We start from the raw sequence: 22266 nt of genomic DNA, 5'->3' as shown, positions 1-22266 counted from the left end.
AAAATACTAACTTTTGGTAGCAGCTTTCTTGAAATATAGTTTGCATACTGTACAATTCACTCATTTAAAAGATACAGTTCAGGGCAGGCATGGTGGCTCATGCCTGTAACCCCAGCACTTTGAGAAGTCGAGGCGAGTGGATCACCTGAGGTCAGGAGTTTGAGACCAGCCTGGCCAACATGGCAAAACCCCGTCTCTACTAAAAATACAAAAATTAGCTGGGCATGGTGGCGGGTGCCTGTTTTTCCAGCTATTCAGGAGGCTAAGGGAGGAGAATCATTTGAACCCGGGAGGTAGAGGTTGCAGTGAGTGAGATCACACCGTTGCATTCCAGCCTAGGGAACAAGAGCAAAACTCTGTCTTAAAAAAAAACAACAACAACAAAAAAAACCAGTTCAGTGGTTTGTAATATATCCACAAAATTGTACAACCCATAATTGTAGTCAGTTTTAGAGCATTTTAACGCCCCAGAAATAAACCTCATGGCCTTTAGCAGCACCACCTATTTCACCCAATCCCACCCCTAGGCAACCACTAGTCTACTGTAAGTCTCCATAGATTTGCCTGTTCTGGGCATGTTTAATAAATGCAACCATAGAATACAGAGTCTTTAATGACTGGCTTCTTTCGCTTAGCATAATATTGTCAAAGTTCATTCATGTTGTATCAATATCAGTACCTAATTCCTTTTTAGGGCTGAAAAATATTCCATATAGCTGTACCATATTTTATTTATCAGTTGATGCATATTTTAGTTCTGCTTTTTAGCTGTTACAAATAATGGTGCCATGAACATCCATGTACAAGTTTTTGTGTGGACATGTATTTCCATTTCACTTGGGGTTATACCTAGGAGTAGAATTGCTGGGTCAAATGGTAACTCTGTGTTTAAAAATTTGAGGAAATACCAATCGATTTTCCAAAGGTGCAGCACCATCTTGCATTCCCACTAGCAACGGTGTTCCCAGTTTCTCCACATCCTTGCCAACACTTGTTATTGTCTGTCCTTTTGATTATAGCCATCCTAGTGGGTGTGAAGTTGTATCAATTTGCATTTCCCTAATAACTAAGGACATTAATCTTTCTGTGTGCTTATTGGCTATGTGTATGTCTTTGGAGAAAAATCTGTTCCTTGCCTATTTTTAAAATCAGGTTGTCTTTATTAATGAGTTTTAAGAATTCATTTTTAAATTTATTTTTATTAAAATTTTTTTTTTGTAGAAACAAGGTATCGCTCTGTTGCCCAGGCTGGTCTTGAACTCCTGGCTTAAGCGATTCTCCCATCAGCCTCCCAAAGTACTAGGATTACAGGCATGAGCCACTGTGCCCAGCCAAGAATTATTTACATATTTTATATATTTAGCAAAGACATGATTTGCAAATATTTTCTTCTGTGGATGGACTTTCTTGATGGTGTCCTTTGAAGCACAAATTTTTTTATGTAGATGTTTAGTTTATTTTTTATTTTGTTGCTTGTGTTTTTGTTATTACATAATTCAAGGTCACAAAGATGTACTCTTGTGAGTTTTATAGTTTTAGCTCTTACATAGATCTTTGAATTAATTTATTATATATTACATTATTTATACCTCACACCATAAAATAAATTTTGCATGTGGGTATTCAGTTGTCCCAGAATCATATGTTGAAAAGAATATTCTTTCTACATCTCTTGTCAATTGACCATAAATGTGAGGGTTTGTTTCTGGATTCTCAGTTCAGTTCCATTAATTTATCATTGTTCATTGTCTGTCTTCATGGTAACACCACACAATTTTGATTACTGTAGCTTTCAATATGTTTTGAAATCAGGAAGTGTGAGTCTTCCAATTTTGTTCGGTTCCCCCCACCCGCAAGATTGTCTTGGTTATCTTGAGTGAGTCCCTTGAATTTCCATATGAATTTTAGGATCAGCTTGTCAATTTCTGCAAAGAAGCCAGCTGAGATTTTGATAGAGATTATGTTGAATCTGTAGATTCGTTTGGATAGTATTGCCGTGTTAACAATATTAAGTCTTCCAGCTTATGTACATGGGATATCTTTTTATTTATTTAGGTCTTCTTTAATTTTTTTCAACAAGGTTTTATTGCTTTCAGAGTGTATGTTTTGCATTTATTTTGTTAAGTTTATTCCTAAGTATTGTATTATTTTTGATGCTACTATAAATAGAATTGTTTTCTCAATTTTCTTTTCATATTGTGCATTGCTGGTATATAGAGATACAACTGATTTTTGTATGCTGATATTGTATCCTACAAACGTGCTGAACTTGTTTATGACTTTAATAGTTTTTAGTGGATTTTTCACGGATTTTCTATATACAAGGCTATGTTATCTGCAAATAGGAATAGTTTTACTTTTTCATTTCTAATCTAGATGTCTTTTATTTAATTTTCTTGCCTAATTACCTTGGCTAGAACTGCCGGTACAATGTTGAATAGAAGTGCTAAGAGCAGGCTTATTTGTCTTGTTCTTGATCTTAGTGGGAAAGCATTAAGTCTGATATTAGCTAAAAGTTTTTTGTAGCCACTTATTGTCAAGTTGAGGATATTCTCTAATCCTAGTTTTTTGAGTGTTTTTATCATGAAGGTGTTGAGATTTTGTCTAATGCGTTTTCTGTGTGTATTGAGATGATACGGTTTCTGACCTTTATTGGTATAGCTTATTACATTAATTGATATTCTGATGTTAATGTCAACCTGGTATTAACATTCCTGGGATAAATCTCACTTGTTCATGGTGCATAATCTTTTTTATATGTTTCTAGATTCAGTTTTGTTGAGGCACTAACTTTTATTGAGCACTTTCTACCAGCCAAGCCATTTACATGGATTAACTCATTTAGTTTTCAAAGCCTGTGAGATAGAAACTATCATTATCCCTTATACCAAAATGAGGAGAGTGAGGCTCAGACAGGTTATGTCACCTACTTAAGGTCGCACAACTAGGTATTGGCAGAGGTAAGATTCTAACTCAAGCTATCCAGTTCACCTCCACACTAAAATGCCTCTCGTGTGGGTATCAGTGGTGGACATGGAATGATTTTCAGATAATACCCAGACCTGTGTTTATGTTCATTACTGTGTTTTTTATGGCTTCTGTGTTTATGACATATAATATTGGTTTTCTATCTGTGATTGTGATATAAAGCTTCCTTCTAAAATAAAAAACTGGCAAAAAACAGGATCTCTAGAAAAAAATATTAAGAATTATCCTGGCAGTTTATGGTTGTGACTGTGTATTCTATGCTGATTTAAATTAGCTGTTTTGTTTTTGTTTTTGAGACAGAGTCTCACTCTGTTACCCAGATATAGCAGTGGCTCCATCTCAGCTCACTGCAACCTCTACCTCCCGGGATCAAGCAATGCTCCTGCCTCAGCCTCCCGAGTAGCTGGGACTACAGGTGCGCACCACTGTGCCCAGCTAATTTTTGGCTTTTTATTAGAGATGGGGTTTCACCATGTTGGCCAGGCTGGTCTCAAACTCCTGACCTCAGGAGATCTGCCCATCTTGGCCTCCCAAAGTGCTGGGATTACAGGCGTGAGCCACCGAGTCCAGCCTTATCTGTGTAGCCACCGAGTCCGGCCTTATCTGTGTTATTAATAGTGCAGGAGAAAGAATGGAAAAACTGGAAGTAAGGACATGGCCAACTTCAGGTCGTCTCCTGTCTCCTGTGTTGTCAGGAGACTGAGGTGTGTGCATGAATTCTTTCATTCAGTACTTCCCCGGTGCCTAATCTGTTTGCGGCATTCTGCTAAGGTCTCTGCCTTTTCAATGATAGGTAAGAAAATGGTCCCTGACCTTGAGGAGCTTTCACATGCATGGTTCTACTCCAGAAAGGGCATGTTATGTTTTATTTCATGGGCAAACTCAGACTGATTGCTGGTGGCTTCCTGGAGCTCAGTATTTCATGAGGATTCTGAAGCTGTCTGTGGACTTAGTAGGAAATAGAGTCATTACCAATTAGCAATGTCTGCCCTGGCATGGGAGGAAGAAGTGGCAGTATTTGGGTTTTATTCTGAGGCCAGGAAAACATCATAGAGTGCACTTACACAAACCTGGATGGCATAGCCCACTACACACCTACGCTATATGGTATAGCCTATTGCTCCTGGGCTGCAAACCTGTACAGCATGTTCTTGTACTGAATACTGTAGACACTTGCAACACAATGGGAAGTATTTGTGTACCTAAACATAGAAAAGGTACAGTAAAAATATGATATTATAATCTTACGGTAACACCATCGTATATATGATCCTTTGTTGACTGAAACATCATTATGAGGCAAATAACTGTAAATTTTTTTAATAGGAACAATCTAAATCTCCCTTTTATTTTTATATTTATATATTTTCTTTGTACTAATATATGTATACACATGTGTGTGTATATATATATGTGTGTGTGCAGTATGTTTGTGTGTGTGTATATATACTTATGTAGCCTCTGGCTGGAGAGCCATATAGACATGGAAAATATTTCCTGGCCTCTTGATGTTCATGAAACACAAAGGTGACAGTTACCTAATCTTTAGCTTGGCAGAGTTGTGTTCTTCTTGAGGAAGTAAAAAGCAGCCAAACTGGGAAAAAAATGTGCTTAGCACGTTTCAAAAAGGTACAAAACCAGGTGTGGTCTAGAAGAAAAGGGGTAGAACTGGAAGTCAAGATATCCTGTTTCTACGCTACCTCTGCCACTAACTGACCATGTGACCTTGAATAAAAGTGTTTACTTCTGCATAACACAGTGTCCTCAGAAACACAGCAAAAATTACACCTGCTGAATTGAATTTGCAGGATAGTTGTGATTGAGAAAATCAATATGAAGAACCTATGGAACTGAGATATTAGTGTGATAATAATAATACCTTCCTTTTTTTTGGTAGGAGAATTGTTGCAGTATTTAATTCATCTTCTCTGTTGAAAACAGGCCACAGACTAGCTAATATTGAATAAAAGTATGGGAGGCCATTGTTTAAGACTAAGCTCCTGTACTAGGCCCTTAAAAACCAGACCAAACCAAAGTGGAGTCGCTCATGCTAAATGCCACTCTCCACCTAAGTCAGCATAATAAGCAAATCCCCTCTGCCTTAACGCTTACAAAAAAGTAACCTGAAGTAACTTGATGTTAACTAATCATTTATTTTTCTATTGTTGTGTTTCCTTTTTCCCACATTACAAAACCCACTGTTTTGCTATTGCCTAGTGGGAGCTTTCATTCTATTGTATAGAAAGGAGGTGCTTCAATTCATAAATCACAAATTAAGGGCAATTAATTCTATAAATTTATTGTAATTTTGTCTTTTGACACGTCTTTGCTGGCTACTATGTTAAGTATTCTACATGCTGTAATTATATAATCAAAATAAACATTGAGGACAGGCACTATTATAAATTGTCACCCTTACAAGGTAAGGAAACTGAGGCTCAGAGAGGTTAAGGAACATGCTATTGGTTATATAGCTTGTAAGTGGCAGATGACAGATTCAAACCCAGGTCTCAAGCTTGCCCACTACACTAGCCTAATATTTCACTTCAGTAAAACGTCTTAATAGTTCATTTCTTTCCAGAAAATCAAACAGATAATGACAATGCAAGTATTTTGCTTATAAAGAAGCAGGGTTTAAGCTATGAATGTCAGAACCTGCATTTCCAAAGCCATGTTCTCCTGGCAGCCATCCTGCATTTATGGGACCCATCCCCCTCTTGCTTGGGGTCTGTCAGTCATTTCTGCATGAGGGGGCACCTAAAGCTCCCCTTCTCAGAAGCAAATTGCTTGTGAGCCCAATGTTAGTACTGCTTTTGGTGAAACCAGGCCACTGACTGAGTTTGTTATGAAGACACTGCATTTAAATCGGTCATGAATACCCCCCACTGAGAAGTTGCAGCTGTGGTTGGTAAATGATACTCCCAGAACACTGTTAACTTTTAAATATTTTATTAATTTATTTTCCAAAATGATGAAATGGTCACATGTTCATAGACTGAACATAAAGAATCATTCTCACTTGGAAGATTGCAAAACAGGCAGGACACTTGGGCCGAAAAGAAGTTCATTCTTATTTTCATTTATATCTCTGTTCAAATTTCCAGAATATTTTTCCTTTCCGATTGATGTGGATTTGGCAATGCCTACCAACACTTGAGCTAAAAATGTCAATTTCCTTCTTCCTTAGGCACTGAATGATCTACCAAAGCTCGTAGAAATCCACTATAGAAGTTGTATTTGCCAGGAGAGAAGAAAGATAGCATTAACATAAACAGACTCCTAATTTATTAGCTTTGTAGGTTGTTCACTTATTGATTCTCTTCAAGGGATGTTCAGGGGTACTGTTAGGCTGCAGAGGAAAACTTAATGGCTATTCTGGTAAATGAGTTGGTTTTTTTTGTTTGTTTGTTTTTTGTTTTGTTTTGTTTTGGTTTTTTTTTTGAGATGAAATTTTGCTCTTGTTGCCCAGACTGGAGTGCAATGGCATGATCTTGGCTCATTGCAACCTCTGCCTTCTGGGTTCAAGTGATTCTTCCCCTCAGCCTCCTGAGTAGCTGGGATTACAGGCACCCACCACCACGCCCAGCTAATTTTTTTTGTATTTTTAGTAGAAATGGGACTTCTAATAAGAAAAGTTGACCGGGCTGGTCAGGCTGGTCTGGAACTGTTGGCCAACCTGGTCTCGAACTCCTGACCTCAGGTGATCCACCTACTTCAGCCTCCCAAAGTGCTGGGATTACAGGTGTGAGCCACCATGCCCATCTGTAAATGAGTATTTTTTAAGTTTGAGAAGCCCAGAAGAAACCTAGTTATGGGAGAAAAAAGGAAAGTTGGATAAGAGCTGGGAGCTTATAAACTGATCTAGGGGATTTTATGAAAAATTTGAAACGTATATAAAATTGGATGGAAAAATACAGTAATTTCTATGTATGTGTCACACACAATCCATACTTATTAACTCACTGCTGAATTTGTTTCGTTTTTACTCACTCTTCCCCCATCTAGTATTATTTAGAAGCAAACCCCTGTGTCCTTTTATCCATATTTTAGTAGATATTTCGAGAAGATAAAGGCTCTTTTAAAACTTAACCTTGATATTATCAAACCTAAATAAAATAACATATTTCCTTCATATTATCAAATATCCAGTCAATACTAATTTTCTCATAAAGTTATAATTTTATTTGTATGGTGGTTTATTTGAAATAGGATCCAAATAAGGTCCACACGTGATGGTGTGTTCGGTCTCTTCAAAATCTATAGATTTTCCTCCCATCTCTCTTTTCTGTCTTTGCAATTTGTATGTTAGAGGTCCTGAGCCATTCGTCCTGCAGAATTTGTCATAGATTGTATTACGCTGATTACATCACTGGGGTATAGCATGTTTTTCTGCCCTTTTATATTTCCTGTGAGTTGGCATCAAAGGCCTAATTAGATGCAGGTGTTTTGTTTTGGATCCAGCATTCTTGGTGTTTTTCCATCATTAAGCACATAATATTTGACTGTCTTTCATTTAGGGATGTTAGCAGCTGATGATGATCAGTGCCTAGATCCATTTGTTTATAGAGGTTGGAAAACAAGGATATTGTCTTTTTTTCTTAAAAAGGAAAAAAAAATACTTTTATGGAAAGAAATATCCATCTCTCCTATAGTTTGGTTATCTGGTGGTATAGTTTGTTTAGGAAAGACAGGTTAAACGTTTGCTTTTATTTACCAATTCTCAGCATAATAGTTGGTTCACAGGCTCATCTAACAGTAACAAAGTAATAAAAACAAAGCTTTTATTAGATGTCTTTGTGATACATCAGGGCTCTTCCAGCACATCGCTCAATTTTAAAATCACTTGGAGTAATAGTCCCTTTCTGTGGAGTTACTCCAATAATACAACATATATACATTCATTTGTTTCATTTTACTTTTCGATTTGGGGACCACTTTTTATAAATTTACATTTTATTTTATAAGTATGTAAAATGTTTTGATGTTTTCAAAGTCAAATCTACAAAATAAGACATATTCAAAGGATTCTAGCCCCTATCTCTGCCCCTTAACTGTTTTCCCTTCTTTTCCTGTTCTCCATAGGTAACTAATTTTTCAAAGTATATGGCTTGCCTTTCCATTGTTTGTTTTTTAAATAGAAGCTGTGTGTGTAGACATCTGCAGCCCCCGCTCCTGGGTAAATGAGTGCATGCTCTCCACACCATGTCCTGGAGATCACCCGTAGTAGCATGTAGAGAGGGTCCTCACTTAATTTTCCTGCTGCTTCATATTTCCCTGTATGGTGGTGCCATAGTTTATCTGGACATTCCTCTGTTAATGGATGTATTAAGCCGTTCTTGCACTGCTATAAAGAGATACCTGAGGCTGGGTAATTTATAAAGAAAAGAGGTTTAATTGACTCAAGGTTCCGCAGGCTGTACAGGAAGCATGGTGCCGGCATCTGCTCAGCTTCTGGGGAGGCTGCAGAAAGCTTTCAGTCACGGCAGAAGGCAGAAGGGGGAACAGTTATGCCACATGGTGAAAGCAGGAGCAAGAGAGTGGGCAGTGTGGGGGAGGGGAGTGCCACACACTTTTAAATGACCAGATCTCCTGTGAACTCAGATCTCACTCGTATCACCAAGGGGATAGCCCAAGCGGTTCATGAGGGACCCGCCCTCATGATCCAAACGCCTCCCACGAGGCCCCACCTCCAACACTGAGGATTAGAATTCAACATGAGATTTGGGTGAGGGCAAGTATCCTAACTATATCAATGGATGTTTGCTGTTTTCAGTTTTTGCTATCACAAGTAGTCCTGCTGTGAATGGCCTTGTGCATATATCTTTGCGTATTTTTGTCAGTGCATCTTTGGGACAGATTCCTGGAAGTGGGATTGCTGGTCAAAGGGTAAAATGCTTATGAAAGTTTGTTAGATATTGCAGATTTCCTCCCACGGGAGTTGTGTCATTTTTTGCCATGCCTACCAACAATGTTTGGGAGAGCCTGTTTCTCCATAGTCTTGCCAACAGCATGTTTGGGAGAGCCTGTTTCTCCATAGTCTTGCCAACAGCATGTGTAGTCAAAGTTTTGGATTTGAGTCGATCTAATCAGTGAGAAATGGTGTATCTCCTTGTAAGTTTCATCTGGATTTTCCTTATTGAAAATGAGATAGGACACCTTTCAAATGCAGTCTTCCTGGTCCCCTGGTTGGAACCCAGGCATTTTGTTATTAGGAAGCTGTGCACATGATATTTTGGCGCAAGCAGGGCCAAGAACCATTAATGCAGAGTGTTTGAAAACACCTAGCATAGAGGTTGGTATGAAATCAACCTCCACTCATGAAATGTAATCTCAAAATGCGAGCGTGAGTCCTTGGAGGGAAGTATGTAGTAATGAAGCTGACTTCAGACTATGGAGCTGGAGAAACCTGGGCCAGCCCTCCCTCCACCAGTTGCTAGTGCTTGATCCTATGAAATTAAATGCTGAGGTTCTGTTTGTTCATCTATAGACTGGGAGTAATCATAGTACCTGCCTTTATAGGGTGGATACAAGAATGAAATAGTTGAGTACTTCTCGTAGTGTCTGACGCAGAGTAAGGGCTAAAGAAATGTTTTACTGTTATGATAATTGGAATTAATGAAGAGAATTACTAGGGCTTTGGAGGTTGAAGATCATTATGCCCAGTAAAATCATTACTCCCTCCTGTAAAATGGACTTAGTAGTAGTGTAAAAAGGAAGAGAGTCTTTTTTTTCCTTTTCTTTCGATGGATCAGTGAAGTGGTTTTGCTGTAGAACTGAATGCCACGCTTAGAACTGTGGGGTAGAAAAGAGGAAGAAGCTTAGGTGTGAAGAGGACCTGAAACCACCCTAGGAGACCAGCCTTCTGCAGAGGGCAGATGGGGAAGTTACCTCTGGGCTCAGTGAGCCCTCACTGGATGCAGCATTTGCTGTTGCCATGGTACGTGATGGGAAGGTGTGTTCGAGAACTCAGTGAAATGTGAATCTGGTTAGCTGCACAGCAGCCAGTGAAGGCTCAGCCCCATTCTGCCCTCCCAACCTTGGGCCTAAGGCAGGTATTAGTCTCGGGACAGCATGACCTTGGGTATATTCTGCAGTTGTTTTAGTCCTTTGCAGCCCCTGGACCAAATTCTTGTGTGGATGGTCCTTTTACCCCCTAATGTCAGACACCGTATTTCCTAACAAGCAAGGCAAACTCGCTGACATTCACAGGAGAAATTCCAGCTCAGGGATCTCACAACTCCCTGGGATCGAAGGTGGTCAGGAAGGGGTTCTCAGACAAGCACAGTGGTCCTTCTCTTTGTGTCCCTCTTAATCATATGTGTTTAGGGCTGGCTTTATTATTGTTATTAACAGCTGTTTTCTAAAACTCAGCTTTTAGTGTTTTTGTTTACTTCTACTGTTATGTTTTATTTTGCTTTGTTTTTTGCTTTATGTCTACCTTTGTAACTCTCAATCCCTCTATTCTCATTTCTCTGGACTGACTTTTGTTCTCTTAAGGTTTTTTAGTATAACATGAACTTCATTTAGTTCCACTTTTCTTTCAGCTAAATGTGTTGAGGACATGTATTAGTGCTTTCCATCTTTCATTTCTGAATATCTTATCATTTCTATTGAAATTCCTCTTTTAGTTATGAATGACCTTGAAGTATGTTTTACACTTTTTCAAAAGTATGGGATTTTATTGCTACAATTTGCATTATTGATTTCTAATTTCATTACATTACATTTAATAAACGGTGAATGTAACTTGTAGGCGATCATTTTTGAAGACACTTGTGGGAACTTGATTTATAACCTAAATCATGATTAGTTTTTAAGCAGTGTTTCACATATGTTTGGGGGGAAAAATGAGTATTCTGTTTGCTGGGTGCTGAGTTCTTAAAATAGGAATTAGCTCAAGTTGGGTAACTGTGCTGTTCAGATTCTCTTCAGCTTCTAATCCTGCCAAACATACTGTCAAAGCAGCTGTGCTGTGCCAGGGTCTAAGACACAGAAATGTCCATTTAGGGCTGATTTGTTTGATGTGGCTCACAAAACATACCCAGGCCAAGGAAGACAATGGCTCCTCCATCTTTGCAAGGAGGATTGATTTGCAGGAATTGAGTTATTTTAATCCCAATTTAATTAGCCTAAAAACCTGGGCTTTGGTTTTCAGTTGATTATCTTGGCTGTCACCATCATGGATAATTGTATTGCATGGTAATTTAAGAGTGAAACTCATAAATATCCTTACGAAGAACGAAAGGTGGAGAAACTAAGCATGGCCCATGTCCTCACATCCCACTTGAGGTCTCTCGCTCCTGGTGACGTGGCTGTGTGGGCATCACATAACTTCTCTGAGCCTGATTTTTCATCAGTTATATGGATAGAGTGCCACCTTCCACGCTGATCACAGAGGGTGGTGGTGAGGGTCAACCAAGTACACACAAAGTACTTTGTTAGCCATAAAGAGATCCTCAGATATAAAAGATACACATTGAGAACACCTTGGGAAGAAGTGGTGAGTAGAAGTGGCCTCCATGCGTTTTAACTCTCTCTGTACTCCCTAAGGATCCTGGACATGGTGCAGTTAAGAGGAATTTTAGAGGCCCCTGAAATTCTCCACTGATCTTCTTTTCCTTACCCTCAGTGCAGAATACAGAAACTGCAGCCATGACCACGCACGTCACCCTAGAAGATGCCCTGTCCAATGTGGACCTGCTTGAAGAGCTTCCCCTCCCTGACCAGCAGCCATGCATCGAGCCTCCGCCTTCCTCCATCATGTACCAGGTAATGGAAATGGCAGATAGCACCAGGGGGCCCAGGAATTCTGGGGATCCCCTAAGAGGGTTTGCCCTGAGGCAGAGGGAGAGGTCTGCATCTAGAAGGTGAAAGGTCGTGAGCTGATGGAGTCCCTTGTGCACTGGTGGAGCTGAGTGTAAGGAACAGATTAGCTACTAAATGTGCTGCAGGACTATTTCCCTCCCGCAGGGAAGTCTTGTTGATCTGCTTTGACCCCCAAATACCTTCCTGGCTATTCTTGCTGCTGTACCAACCAAGGTTTTGGCAGTTCTGGCCTTATAAATTAAATATTGCAACTTAGAAACCCCAGAGCTTGCCTGGGTAATTACTTTTCCTTCATGCGTATGAGGAGGACACTATAACACCCCATAGCAGCTCATGGCTCAGGGAAGTTGGTCACAGTTGTTTGCTTTTGCCTAAGATAGCAGAGCTTGTGATAAACCACCATCAGATTGTTCCAAACTATTAACCATCAGGGCTGGGAGTCAAGCTTATAGCCCCTTGTCTGGGTGTGCCAGGCCAGGTGCCATGTTAAGAAAGGATATGCTAATTTAAAAGTTTTAGCTGTGTTTGACCTTTTGATAGTTCTCAGACAGCAAAGGGAGACTAAATATAAATACATAATTAATTCTTAAATTTCTTTCAGTGCATGTATGAAGCACATGCTTGAAGGTTCGGCTCATAAACTTCATTGATTCACATCTACTAACCCAGATTAAAATTTTAATTATAGAAATATCTTTTTTATTATAAGCAATACAGAAAAGTACACAAAAAAGTATACAAAAACGTATAAATTTTTTCTATATGCCTATATATACCTTTTTTACCAAATATACATATATGTGTTTGTGTATATATGCATATATATATGTTATTACCAAAAGAGAACCATACTATATTTATTGCTTTATGAGTTGGCTTTTTAACTTAAAATTTATTATGGATATTTTTCCTTGACAATGCCGCGGTACTACCACATTATGCTTAGCCACCTCATGTTACTTAAAAGTCCATTTGTGGATATGCTATTTTATTTATTTATATATATATATATACACACACACATATATACGTGTGTGTGTGTGTGTGTGTGTATATATGGTATATTTAGCCTTTCACTGTTGCTGGACATTTGGGTTGTTTATAGTTTTTTTAAATCACAAAAAACTGCCACAGTGATTATTCTTGTACCTATATATCCACACCCTTGGGTGAGTATTTCTGGAACTGGCTAATCAAAGCAATGCCCGTCTTAACTTTTAGCAGCTATTTGGGCTTGTGGAGTTTAAGCATCTGCTTCTTAAGCTCAGCTGAGTGAACCTGATTACTGATGGGAAGCAGATGGCGGGCCCTGTCATCGCCAGCTCCTGCCCAGTGTGATTGAGAGTGGGACTTCGTGGGGAAGGGGCAAGATGAAAGGTGATGCAGCAGGAGGTCCCCACAGAGAACTTGCATTGTTTGTCGGCCCCAGTTTGCTCCCTGGATGCCCAGCCAACTTGGAACTGTTTTCTAACAACCAAAGTGTTCCTGTCCTCTAATTCCACAGGCTAACTTTGACACGAACTTCGAGGACAGGAATGCATTTGTCACGGGCATTGCAAGGTACATTGAGCAGGCTACGGTTCACTCCAGCATGGTAAGTCTGTGATCTACACGTGCAGACATGCTCCCTGCTGGGCTGGCAGGGGTCGTGGGCAGCTTCTCACGCCAGAGGCGTGTGCACACCTACTCTAAGAACCCCCTTCCTCAGTCAGAAGCATCTGCTTAAGCCCACTCTTACATTCTGCCCCATCCCCTCTCCGTGCCTAGAAACATACTGTTCCCCTTTATCGTCTGGCTTTGTGAATACTCCTTAACTGTTAGGGCCCAACTGAGTCTCCAGTACTCACTTCCCTGAGCTCCTATAGCTTTTTGGGTTAACATGTGATTGGATCCTTCCTTGTTTATAGGTTAATGAATGTGTGGAATTTTGTCTCAAGCAAAGCAAAAGGTTCCTTGAAAAAGGGACATTGGCTTTGGTTTTGGAGTAACAGTTACTCAAAGAAGCTGATGGCCTAAATCATGTGCAAATAGGGTCCGTTCTTATTTTCTCTCTTAGAGTCTGATTCATCTGTGGAGGGCTTCTCCCCTTCTCTATTGGGCTTCCATTGATTTTATTCTTATGCAGCACTGCAAATTAAAGAATTCCAAATTCCATATTCATAGACCCTGCCTGTGGCTCCATAGACCCTGCCTGTGGCTCCATAGACCTTTGACACTATATGTCTTAGCTCGTTTTGTGATGCTATAACAAGGAAACTGCAGACTGGGTAATTTATAATAAGTAAAAGCTTAAGCCGGGTACGGTAGCTCATGCCCGTAACCTCAGCACTTTGGGAGGCTGAGGTAGGAGGATCCCTTGAGCCCAGGAGTTCGAGACCATCCTGGGCAACGTGGCAAGACCCTGTCTCTACAAAAAATTTAAAAATTAGCTGGGTGAGGTGGCGCATACCTATAGTTGCAGCTACGTGGGAGGCTCAGGTGGGAGGATCGCTTGAGCCCAGGAGGTTGAGGCTGCAGTGACCTGTGATCATGCCACTGCACTCCAGCCTGGGCAACAGAGCAAGACCCTATCTCAAAAAAACAAGAGTAGTAGTTTATTGGCTCATCGTTATGGAGGCTGGAAAGTCCAAGATTGAGGGGACAGTATCCAGTGAGAGCCTTCTTATTGCATCATGCCATGGCAGAAGGCATGACGTGGGTAGGAGAGAGAGTGAAGGGGGCCAAACTCATCCTTTATAAGGAACCCACCCCTGTAATAACAGCATTAATTCTTTCATGGGGGTAGAGCCCTCATGACCTGATCACCTCTTGAAGTTCTCACCTCTCAACACTGTTGCACTGGAGATTTAAGTTTCTAACACATGAACTTTGGGGAACACACTCCAGCCATAGCACTGTATCAGTTATTTCCCGTAACCTTGTGTTGACAAAGCTTGCTCATTCATTCAATAAGTATTGTATCGCTGGTGCCCGCAGAGGACTGTGTAAATGCTGGAGAGATATGCAAGGACAGATAGGGGCCAGTCCTGATCCTCAGTGAGTCAAGTGGGAAATTGACAAGCTTACCATTTATTGAATGCTTTTTCTATACAGATATTTTAGATGCATTGTCTCATTTGCTCCTCACATCAACCCTGTGAGGTAGGTTCCATTGTCATATCCATTTTGCAGATGGGGAAAACTGGAGCCCAGAAAAATTACGTAACTTACTCAGGGTCCTGCAGCTGACAAGTGACAGCTCTAGATCAAGGTCTGCCTGACTACAAAACCTTTGCTCCAGACTATGCCTTGCAGACAAACAAAAATACGCAAAGTTAGGGGTAAATGTCATGATAAAAGTTCAAAGTTCTGTGTTTTTGAAGGAACCTTGAGAGAGTCAGAGAAAGCTTGATGAAGGAAGTGGCTTTTGTGTGAGGCCTTGTAGGAGGATAATGATACCTTGTAGATACAGTATACTTTAAAATATATGTAAGGCATTTTCATATATTATATTATTGGGGCTTTATAACAGCCCTGTGACTTGCAAAGTGATCATTATATCCATTTTAGGGATGAGAAAACTGAGGCCTAGAAAAGTTAATAAGCAGGTTGCTCATGATCTTACAACTAGTAAATCACAGGACTGGACCTGAAATCCAGGACGGACTCCCAATCCTGATCTCTTTCTCCTGTTCCATGCTGTCTCACACAATTAGAATTTTACCAGTCAGAGATGAGATGGGGGAGAGCACAACATGTGGAAGAGCCAGTGTGAGCAAAGGCACAGGGCAAGGATTTTCAAGGAGTGACTGGTTTGGACTGTAAAGTACATATAGGGATATTGTTTATAGATTCCCTACAAATAAAGTGTTGGGGCATGGAAGGTGTATTCATTTGCTTGGATACCATAACAAAGTGCTACAGACGAGGTGGCTTGAACAGTAAAAATGTATTTTCTCCCCATTCTGGAGGTTAAAAGTCCAAGATCAGGGTGTCCGTAGGTTTGGTTTTTCCTGAGGTTTCTTTCCTTGGCTTCCAGATGGCTGCTTCTCTCTGCATCCTCACGTGGTCTCTTCTCTGTGTGCACACATCACTGGCACCTTCTTTCTGTGTTTCCAAATTTCCTCTTTTTATAAGGACACCAGTCGGATTGGATCAGGGCCCTCTCTAATGGCCTCATTTTAACTTAATTACCTCTTTAAAGGCCCTATCTCCAAATACAGTCACATTCTGAGGTCCTGGGGGGTTAGGGCTTCAACATATAAATCTGGGGGGCACACAGTCTAGCCCATAACAGAAGGCTTTAGTTTATTTAATAAAAAATTAAAAACAATGGAAAATCTTTATCCTTAGAAGAGATGTGAACAGAACTCTGTTTGGGGGACAGGTTCCATGTGTTAGTTATATGTAGAATGAGATGCAAGTAGGAATGGGGCAAATAAATTTGTCAAGATAGTTAAAGTTATCTACACTGCAGGTATTCACGGTCGAATGAGGGTGATGGCACTGGGGTACAGCTAAGAGGATATAGATGTGAGGGACACTGGCTTAGCAGTCAGCTGAAACTGCACTGACTGAGTTCCCAGGAAGACCAGGTCAAATCACCAACAGGGCAGTTGGAAGGAGGGGCTAGGTTGGAGGGTGATGGGGTTCGTTTGCTGTTGCTGCCCTAACAGTGTCACAGACTTAGTGGCTTAGAACAACACTGATTTATTTGTTTACAGTTCTGTCAGGTCAGAAGTCTGACATGGGTCTTACTGAGTTAAAATCAGGGTGCCAGCAGGGCCACATTCCTTCTGCAGGCTCCAGGGGAAAATCTGTTCCCTTGCCTTTTCCAGCTTCTAGAGGTGTCTACATTCCTTGACTCGTGGCCCCCAGCCAGCAGTGACATCACTCTGAGCTGTGCCTGCATCTTCAAATCTCCTTCTCTGACTCTTCTGCCTCCCTCTTTTGCTTACCAGTACCTTGTGTTTACACTGGGCTCCCCAGGATAATCCAGAATCACCACCACCACCCCCTACCCCCATTGCAAGGCTCTTAACTTGATCACATCTGTAAACTCCCTCTTTCCCTGTGAAGGAACATATTCACAGGCACCAGGGATTAGGGTGCAGGCATCTTTGGGGACACCATTATTCTGCCTACACAGGGAGAGTGTTGATGTGGCTTAGGCATGAGTCATGAGTGGCATGCAATGCTGACATTCCCGGATAACATCAAAATCTCCTTTCGGTCAACAGTGTCCTCCTCATGCCTTTCCCAGTCTTTCTAGGGTAGCTTCTCAGCAGCAATGTGGGCATATGAGATGCTCATCTTCTTGTATGTCTCCTGCCCCTACTTGGGCAAGGTGAATCTCTCAAAGGGCAGGATAACCAGAGAAAAGAGGAGGGGAAGTGCGCAAACCACATAATTGACCAACTATATGGAAGAGTTGAAGGTTCTTTGCTGGGGGTCAGATGGGGGCTGAGTGATCACTGAATCTGTCACTACAGAAAATTTGAGCCAGACTCACATTGGGTTTAAGTCGTGGACTTTCAGAATATTAGAAATGTAAGGGACTTTAGAGATCCTTAGTCCTGAAGCTGTCAATGTGGGCTACACAAGAGAATCAACCTGAGGATTATTTAAAAACACCAGTGCCCCACCCTATCCCCAGGGATAAATACTTAGTTAGTTTGGGGCATGGCTTAGACATCAAAGTTCCCCAGGTAACTCTAATGTACAACCAGGGTGGAACACCAATGATTCAGGCCAACTCTTTACCTCCAAGTAAGGAAACTAAGACATTAAAAATTAAAAGATGGGCCCAAGAAGAGTGAGGACCAGTACTCAAGTTTCCCCACTCGGGGCTCTTTCCACCGCACAATCCTAACCTCTACATTCCAACATAATTATAGGACAGATCTGGCTGATGGCCAAACTGTCCGTAGGGCAGAGTTCACATTCTTCTTGTTCACTGCACTGTTCGCAGCACAAAGCACAGAGCCTGGGACCCTTGAGTACCCAGTTAAACATTCACTGAATGCATGAGTTGGAATTACACCTATTGGCAGGCAGTTCAGTGCTAAAAGTAGACACGTGTTCCTTACATGACTGACTGTCACTTCCCCTTTTTGACATGTGTTCTGAGGCAGATGACTGCAGGACCCACAGGCTTGATTGGCTCTCCCTGGTCTCAAGAACAACATGTTACTGATTTTCAAAGTTCTCTAAATTAATCATTGAAAGTGTGACTTGGCAATGACATTTGCTGTTGAAAACAGAACTGTCATAAGTAAATTAATCTGCTGTTATACTAATAAGATATTATGAAATGGTGATATGTGGATTTTAAAATAAAGTTATTTATTTATTCATTTATTTTTTTTTTTTTTTTTTATTTTGAGATGGAGTCTCGCTCTGTCACCCAGGCTGGAGTGCAGTGGCGCGATCTCGGCTCACTGCAAGCTCCGCCTCCCGGGTTCATGCCATTCTCCTGCCTCAGCCTCCAGAGTGGCTGGGACTACAGGTGCCCGCCACCATGCCTGGCTAATTTTTTGTATTTTTAGTAGAGGCAGGGTTTCACCGTGTTAGCCAGGATGGTCTCAATCTCCTGACCTCATGATCTGCCTGCCTCGGCCTCCCAAAGTGCTGGGATTACAGGCGTGAGCCAACACGCCCGGCCTAAAGTTCATTTTTTAATATAGATACCAACATTTATAAAAAGAGATGGCCTAGTAAAATTCTTTTTTTGTTGACTTTTTTTTCAAGGTATGTTTCCATTTAAAGTGTACAGTTCAGTAGTTTTTAGCATATTCACAATGTTATACAGCCATGGCTACTACCTAATTTTCATCGCCCCTAAAAGATACCCTGGACCTGTTAGCAATCAATCCCAATTCCTCTCAGCACCCGCCCCCCACCTCTTGGCAGTCACTAATATACTTTCTGTTTCTATGGATTTGCCTATTTTCATCTAAATAAATAATCCAATATGGGACCTTTTGTGTCTGGCTTCTTTCTTTCTTTCTCTCTTCTCTCTTTCTCTCTCTTTCTCTCTCTCTCTCTCTTTCCTTTCCTTTCCTTTTCTTTTTTTTCTTTTCTTTCTTTTTTTGAGACAGAGTTTTGCTCTTGTTGCCCAGGCTGGAGTGCAGTAGCACAATCTTGGTTCACCACAACCTCCGCCTCCTGGGTTCAAGAGATTCTCCTGCCTCAGCCTCCCAAGTAGCTGGGATTACAGGCATGCGCCACCACGCCTGGCTAATTTTGTATTTTTAGTAGAAACGGGGTTTCTCCAAGTTCATCAGGCTAGCCTTGAACTCCAGACCTCAGGTGACCCGCCCACCTTGGCCTCCCAAAGTGCTGGGATTACAGGCGTGAGCCACCATGCCTGGCCAGCATAATGTTTTCAAAGTTCATCCATGTGGCAGCGTGTATCAGTAGTTCATTACTTTGTATTGCCAAATAATTAATTGTATGGATATGCCACATTTTATTTATCCATCCATCCGTTGATGGACACTCAGGTTATTGGGCTATTTTGAATAATGCTGCTATGAATATTTTTGTTACTTGCAAATCTTGAATCTACACATTTTTCTGTGTGGATATTTGTTTTCGGTACTCTTGGGTATACACATACCCAGGAGTTACTGGGTCGAATGGTAAATCTGTGGTTAACGTGTTGTAACACTGCCAGATTACTGTCCTGACTCACTTCATAGGTTACCAAGAGTATGTGTGTGTGTGTTCCATTTAATTCTCATAAAATTCTGTGAGATTATTATTATCGTGATTTAACAGATGACTAAGGGGAGAATTTTAGGATAAGTGATTTACAGTAGACTAAAGGGCTAATAAGTGATGAAGCTGGTATTTTAGCCCAGATATTTATGTATGTATGTATGTATGTATGTGTGTTTGAGGCGGAGTCTCACTCTGTCACCCAGGCTGTGAGTGCAGTGGTGCAATCTAAGCTCACTGCAGCCTCTGCCTCCAAGGCTCATGCAATTCTCCTGCCTCAGCCTCCCTAGTAGCTGAAATTGCAGGCGCCCACCACCACACCTGGCTAATTTTTGTATTTTTAGTAGAGACGGGTTTTTGCCATTTTGGCCAGGCTCATCTTGAACTCCTGACCTCAGGTAATCCACCCGCCTCAGCCTTTCAAAGCGCTAGGATTACATGTGTGAGCCACCACACCTAGACCTTGAGTTTAGGTCTCTTTCCACAGTAACACTTCCTCAGTGAGATGAGTCATCACTGTATTTTTTCACATTAGTTTTTCGTGCTGTTGTTGGTTTTCCCATCTGCTCTGCTTATTATTAAAAATTGATATTAATCATTTTCCTGCTTATGAGATAGTACATGGGCTCTTATAAAAGTGTGAGCATTATAGTGCTGTAAGACTTTTAAAAAAGTGATGCAAAACAATCCAGCCCCACAGAGCGCTTGCTATTCATAGCTTGGTGCATGTTGCACTGACATTTTTTTCAATACATAATAATGTAATCACCTGACGGGTTTTTCCTGTCCACGGCACAGACAAAACCAATTCACTGAGACAGTGGTATTGCAGTAAAGAAGGAGTTTAATCAATATGAGGCTGCCCACAGAGGAGACAGAGTTACTATGCAAATCAGTCTCTTCAAAAGTGTGGAGGTTAGACTTTTTTCCAGGATAGTTTGGTGGGCATGGGGCTAGGAAATGGTTGCTGATTGATTGGGGATGCGGTCATGGAGTGTGGAAAACAGGCCTCATGTGCTGAGGCTGCCTCTGGGTGGGGGCCATTGGACCAGTCGAGTCCCAAAAGTCCAGGTGGAGTCAGTCTGAAGAACTTCTCAAAAGACCAATCTTACATTCTACAATAGTGTTGGTATTAGTAAGAGCAATTGGGGAAGTCCCAAATCTTGTGACCTCCAGCCACATGACTCCTAAGTAGTAAGGGATTATGGAAAGTATGCCTACATCTTAAGCAGAATTCACGTACCTCTCATAATCCTAACCTTGTGGACTTTCATTAGTTTTACAAAGGCAGTTTAGTTTTGGAAAGGGCTGTTATCATCCTTGCTTTAAGGTTAAACTGTCCACAAAATTCCTCCCAAAGTTAGCTTAGCCTGCATCCAGGAATGACCAAGGACAGTTTGGAGGTTAGAAGCAAGATGGCGTCAACTATGTCAGATTTCTCTCACTGTCATAATCTTTGCAAAGGCAGTTTTGATAATATACTTTCATAACTATTTCTGTTTTGTTTTTTAACCTATTTGCTGTACATACTGTTTTGCTACTTGCTTATTTTCTTGCTAACGTTATATCTGGGTGGCACATAGCTCTGCCCCATTCTTTCTAAGGTAGCCATCCATCTGTTTGGGAAAATGTGGCCTGAGGATGAGTTCTTCTCAAACTCATTGTGTATATGAGTCACCTGGGAATTTTGTTGAAATGCAGATTCTTATTGCATAGGCCCAGGGAGGGGCCTGAGATTCTGCATTTCCAGTAAGGTCCCCAGGTGATGTCCATGCTGCGGGTCCATGGACCATTCCATAAGTAGTGAGGACCTAGCTTTTGAAGCCTGGTGGCAGCCATCTGGTTCCTCCCTGCTGAGGCTGTTTTACCATTTCAGAATGAGATGCTGGAGGAAGGACATGAGTATGCGGTCATGCTGTACACCTGGCGCAGCTGTTCCCGGGCCATTCCCCAGGTGAGACTGTCCTTGCTGTGTGTCTCTTTCCCCTCCAGAGGGCATTACTAACCCCGACTTCATCCCCAAACCAGAGACCTGAGTAAAGCAGGTCCTCTTATCCAAGGAAGAACCTGGAAGACATTCAGAGAGCTTCCCATGAAAGTGATGACAGGGACCATGTCGAGGGACTTGAAACACATTTGTTCAATATATTTTATTTCCAAAGCAGTATATGGTAACTACATGACACCAAAACCACTGCAGAGGGTGTGAAGTAAAAAGCAAGATGTTCCCACTGCCTCACCCCAGCCACCCAAACCCACCTCCCGCCATAGGATGGCCATGTACACTTTGTGACGTACTCTTCTGGATCTTTTTCCTGGCATGAATATTATTTTGTAAATTATTATTTACAAAAATGTATTGTTTCATGTTTCTGTTGTTCTGCCACTTGCTTTTTTCCCCACTTAATTCTTAATTACTGACTTTTTCCATGTTGACACATACAGATATTTTTATTACCATCAGTGCCATCAGCATGTAATTAGCGGGTCCTATGGCAACAAAGTCAGCAAGCCACAGGTGTGTAAAGAGAAACTATTCCTCCCCCTTCCTCCTAATTCTAGGCCCCAGCAATAACTACTATTAATGGTTTGGTTTGCGTCCTTTCAGATTTTCTATGCCTGTCTTATATATGAGCACACATGCTGTCTTATTTCACTTAACAAAAATGGGACCTGACTATTCTGTCACTTTTTTCACCTGTTTATGGTGACTTTGTTTCCTGGTTACATACAATTGTCTCATTCCTTCTA

At 41.1% G+C, this 22266-nt stretch overlaps 1 protein-coding gene across 5 annotated transcripts in view; it reads left to right on the top strand.

The window, feature by feature from the left end:
• The window catches only part of CYFIP2 (cytoplasmic FMR1 interacting protein 2), a 132968-nt gene that overhangs the window by 8461 nt on the left and 102241 nt on the right, over positions 1-22266 (top strand). For all 5 annotated transcript variants that reach the window (XM_033180473.1, XM_033180474.1, XM_033180472.1 and 2 more), the window contains exons 2-4: positions 11618-11757; positions 13319-13408; positions 21392-21469. In XM_033180473.1, coding sequence (XP_033036364.1) covers positions 11641-11757; positions 13319-13408; positions 21392-21469 — 285 coding nt within the window. In that variant the 5' untranslated portion in view covers positions 11618-11640. The remainder of the gene's footprint in view (positions 1-11617; positions 11758-13318; positions 13409-21391; positions 21470-22266) is intronic.

The sequence above is a fragment of the Trachypithecus francoisi genome, unplaced genomic scaffold (genome assembly GCF_009764315.1).
Source record: "Trachypithecus francoisi isolate TF-2019V2 unplaced genomic scaffold, Tfra_2.0 Lachesis_group2, whole genome shotgun sequence".
Lineage (NCBI taxonomy): Eukaryota > Metazoa > Chordata > Mammalia > Primates > Cercopithecidae > Trachypithecus > Trachypithecus francoisi.
Note: the sequence above shows the minus strand (reverse complement) of the source record. Positions and strands in the feature narration are given on the sequence as shown.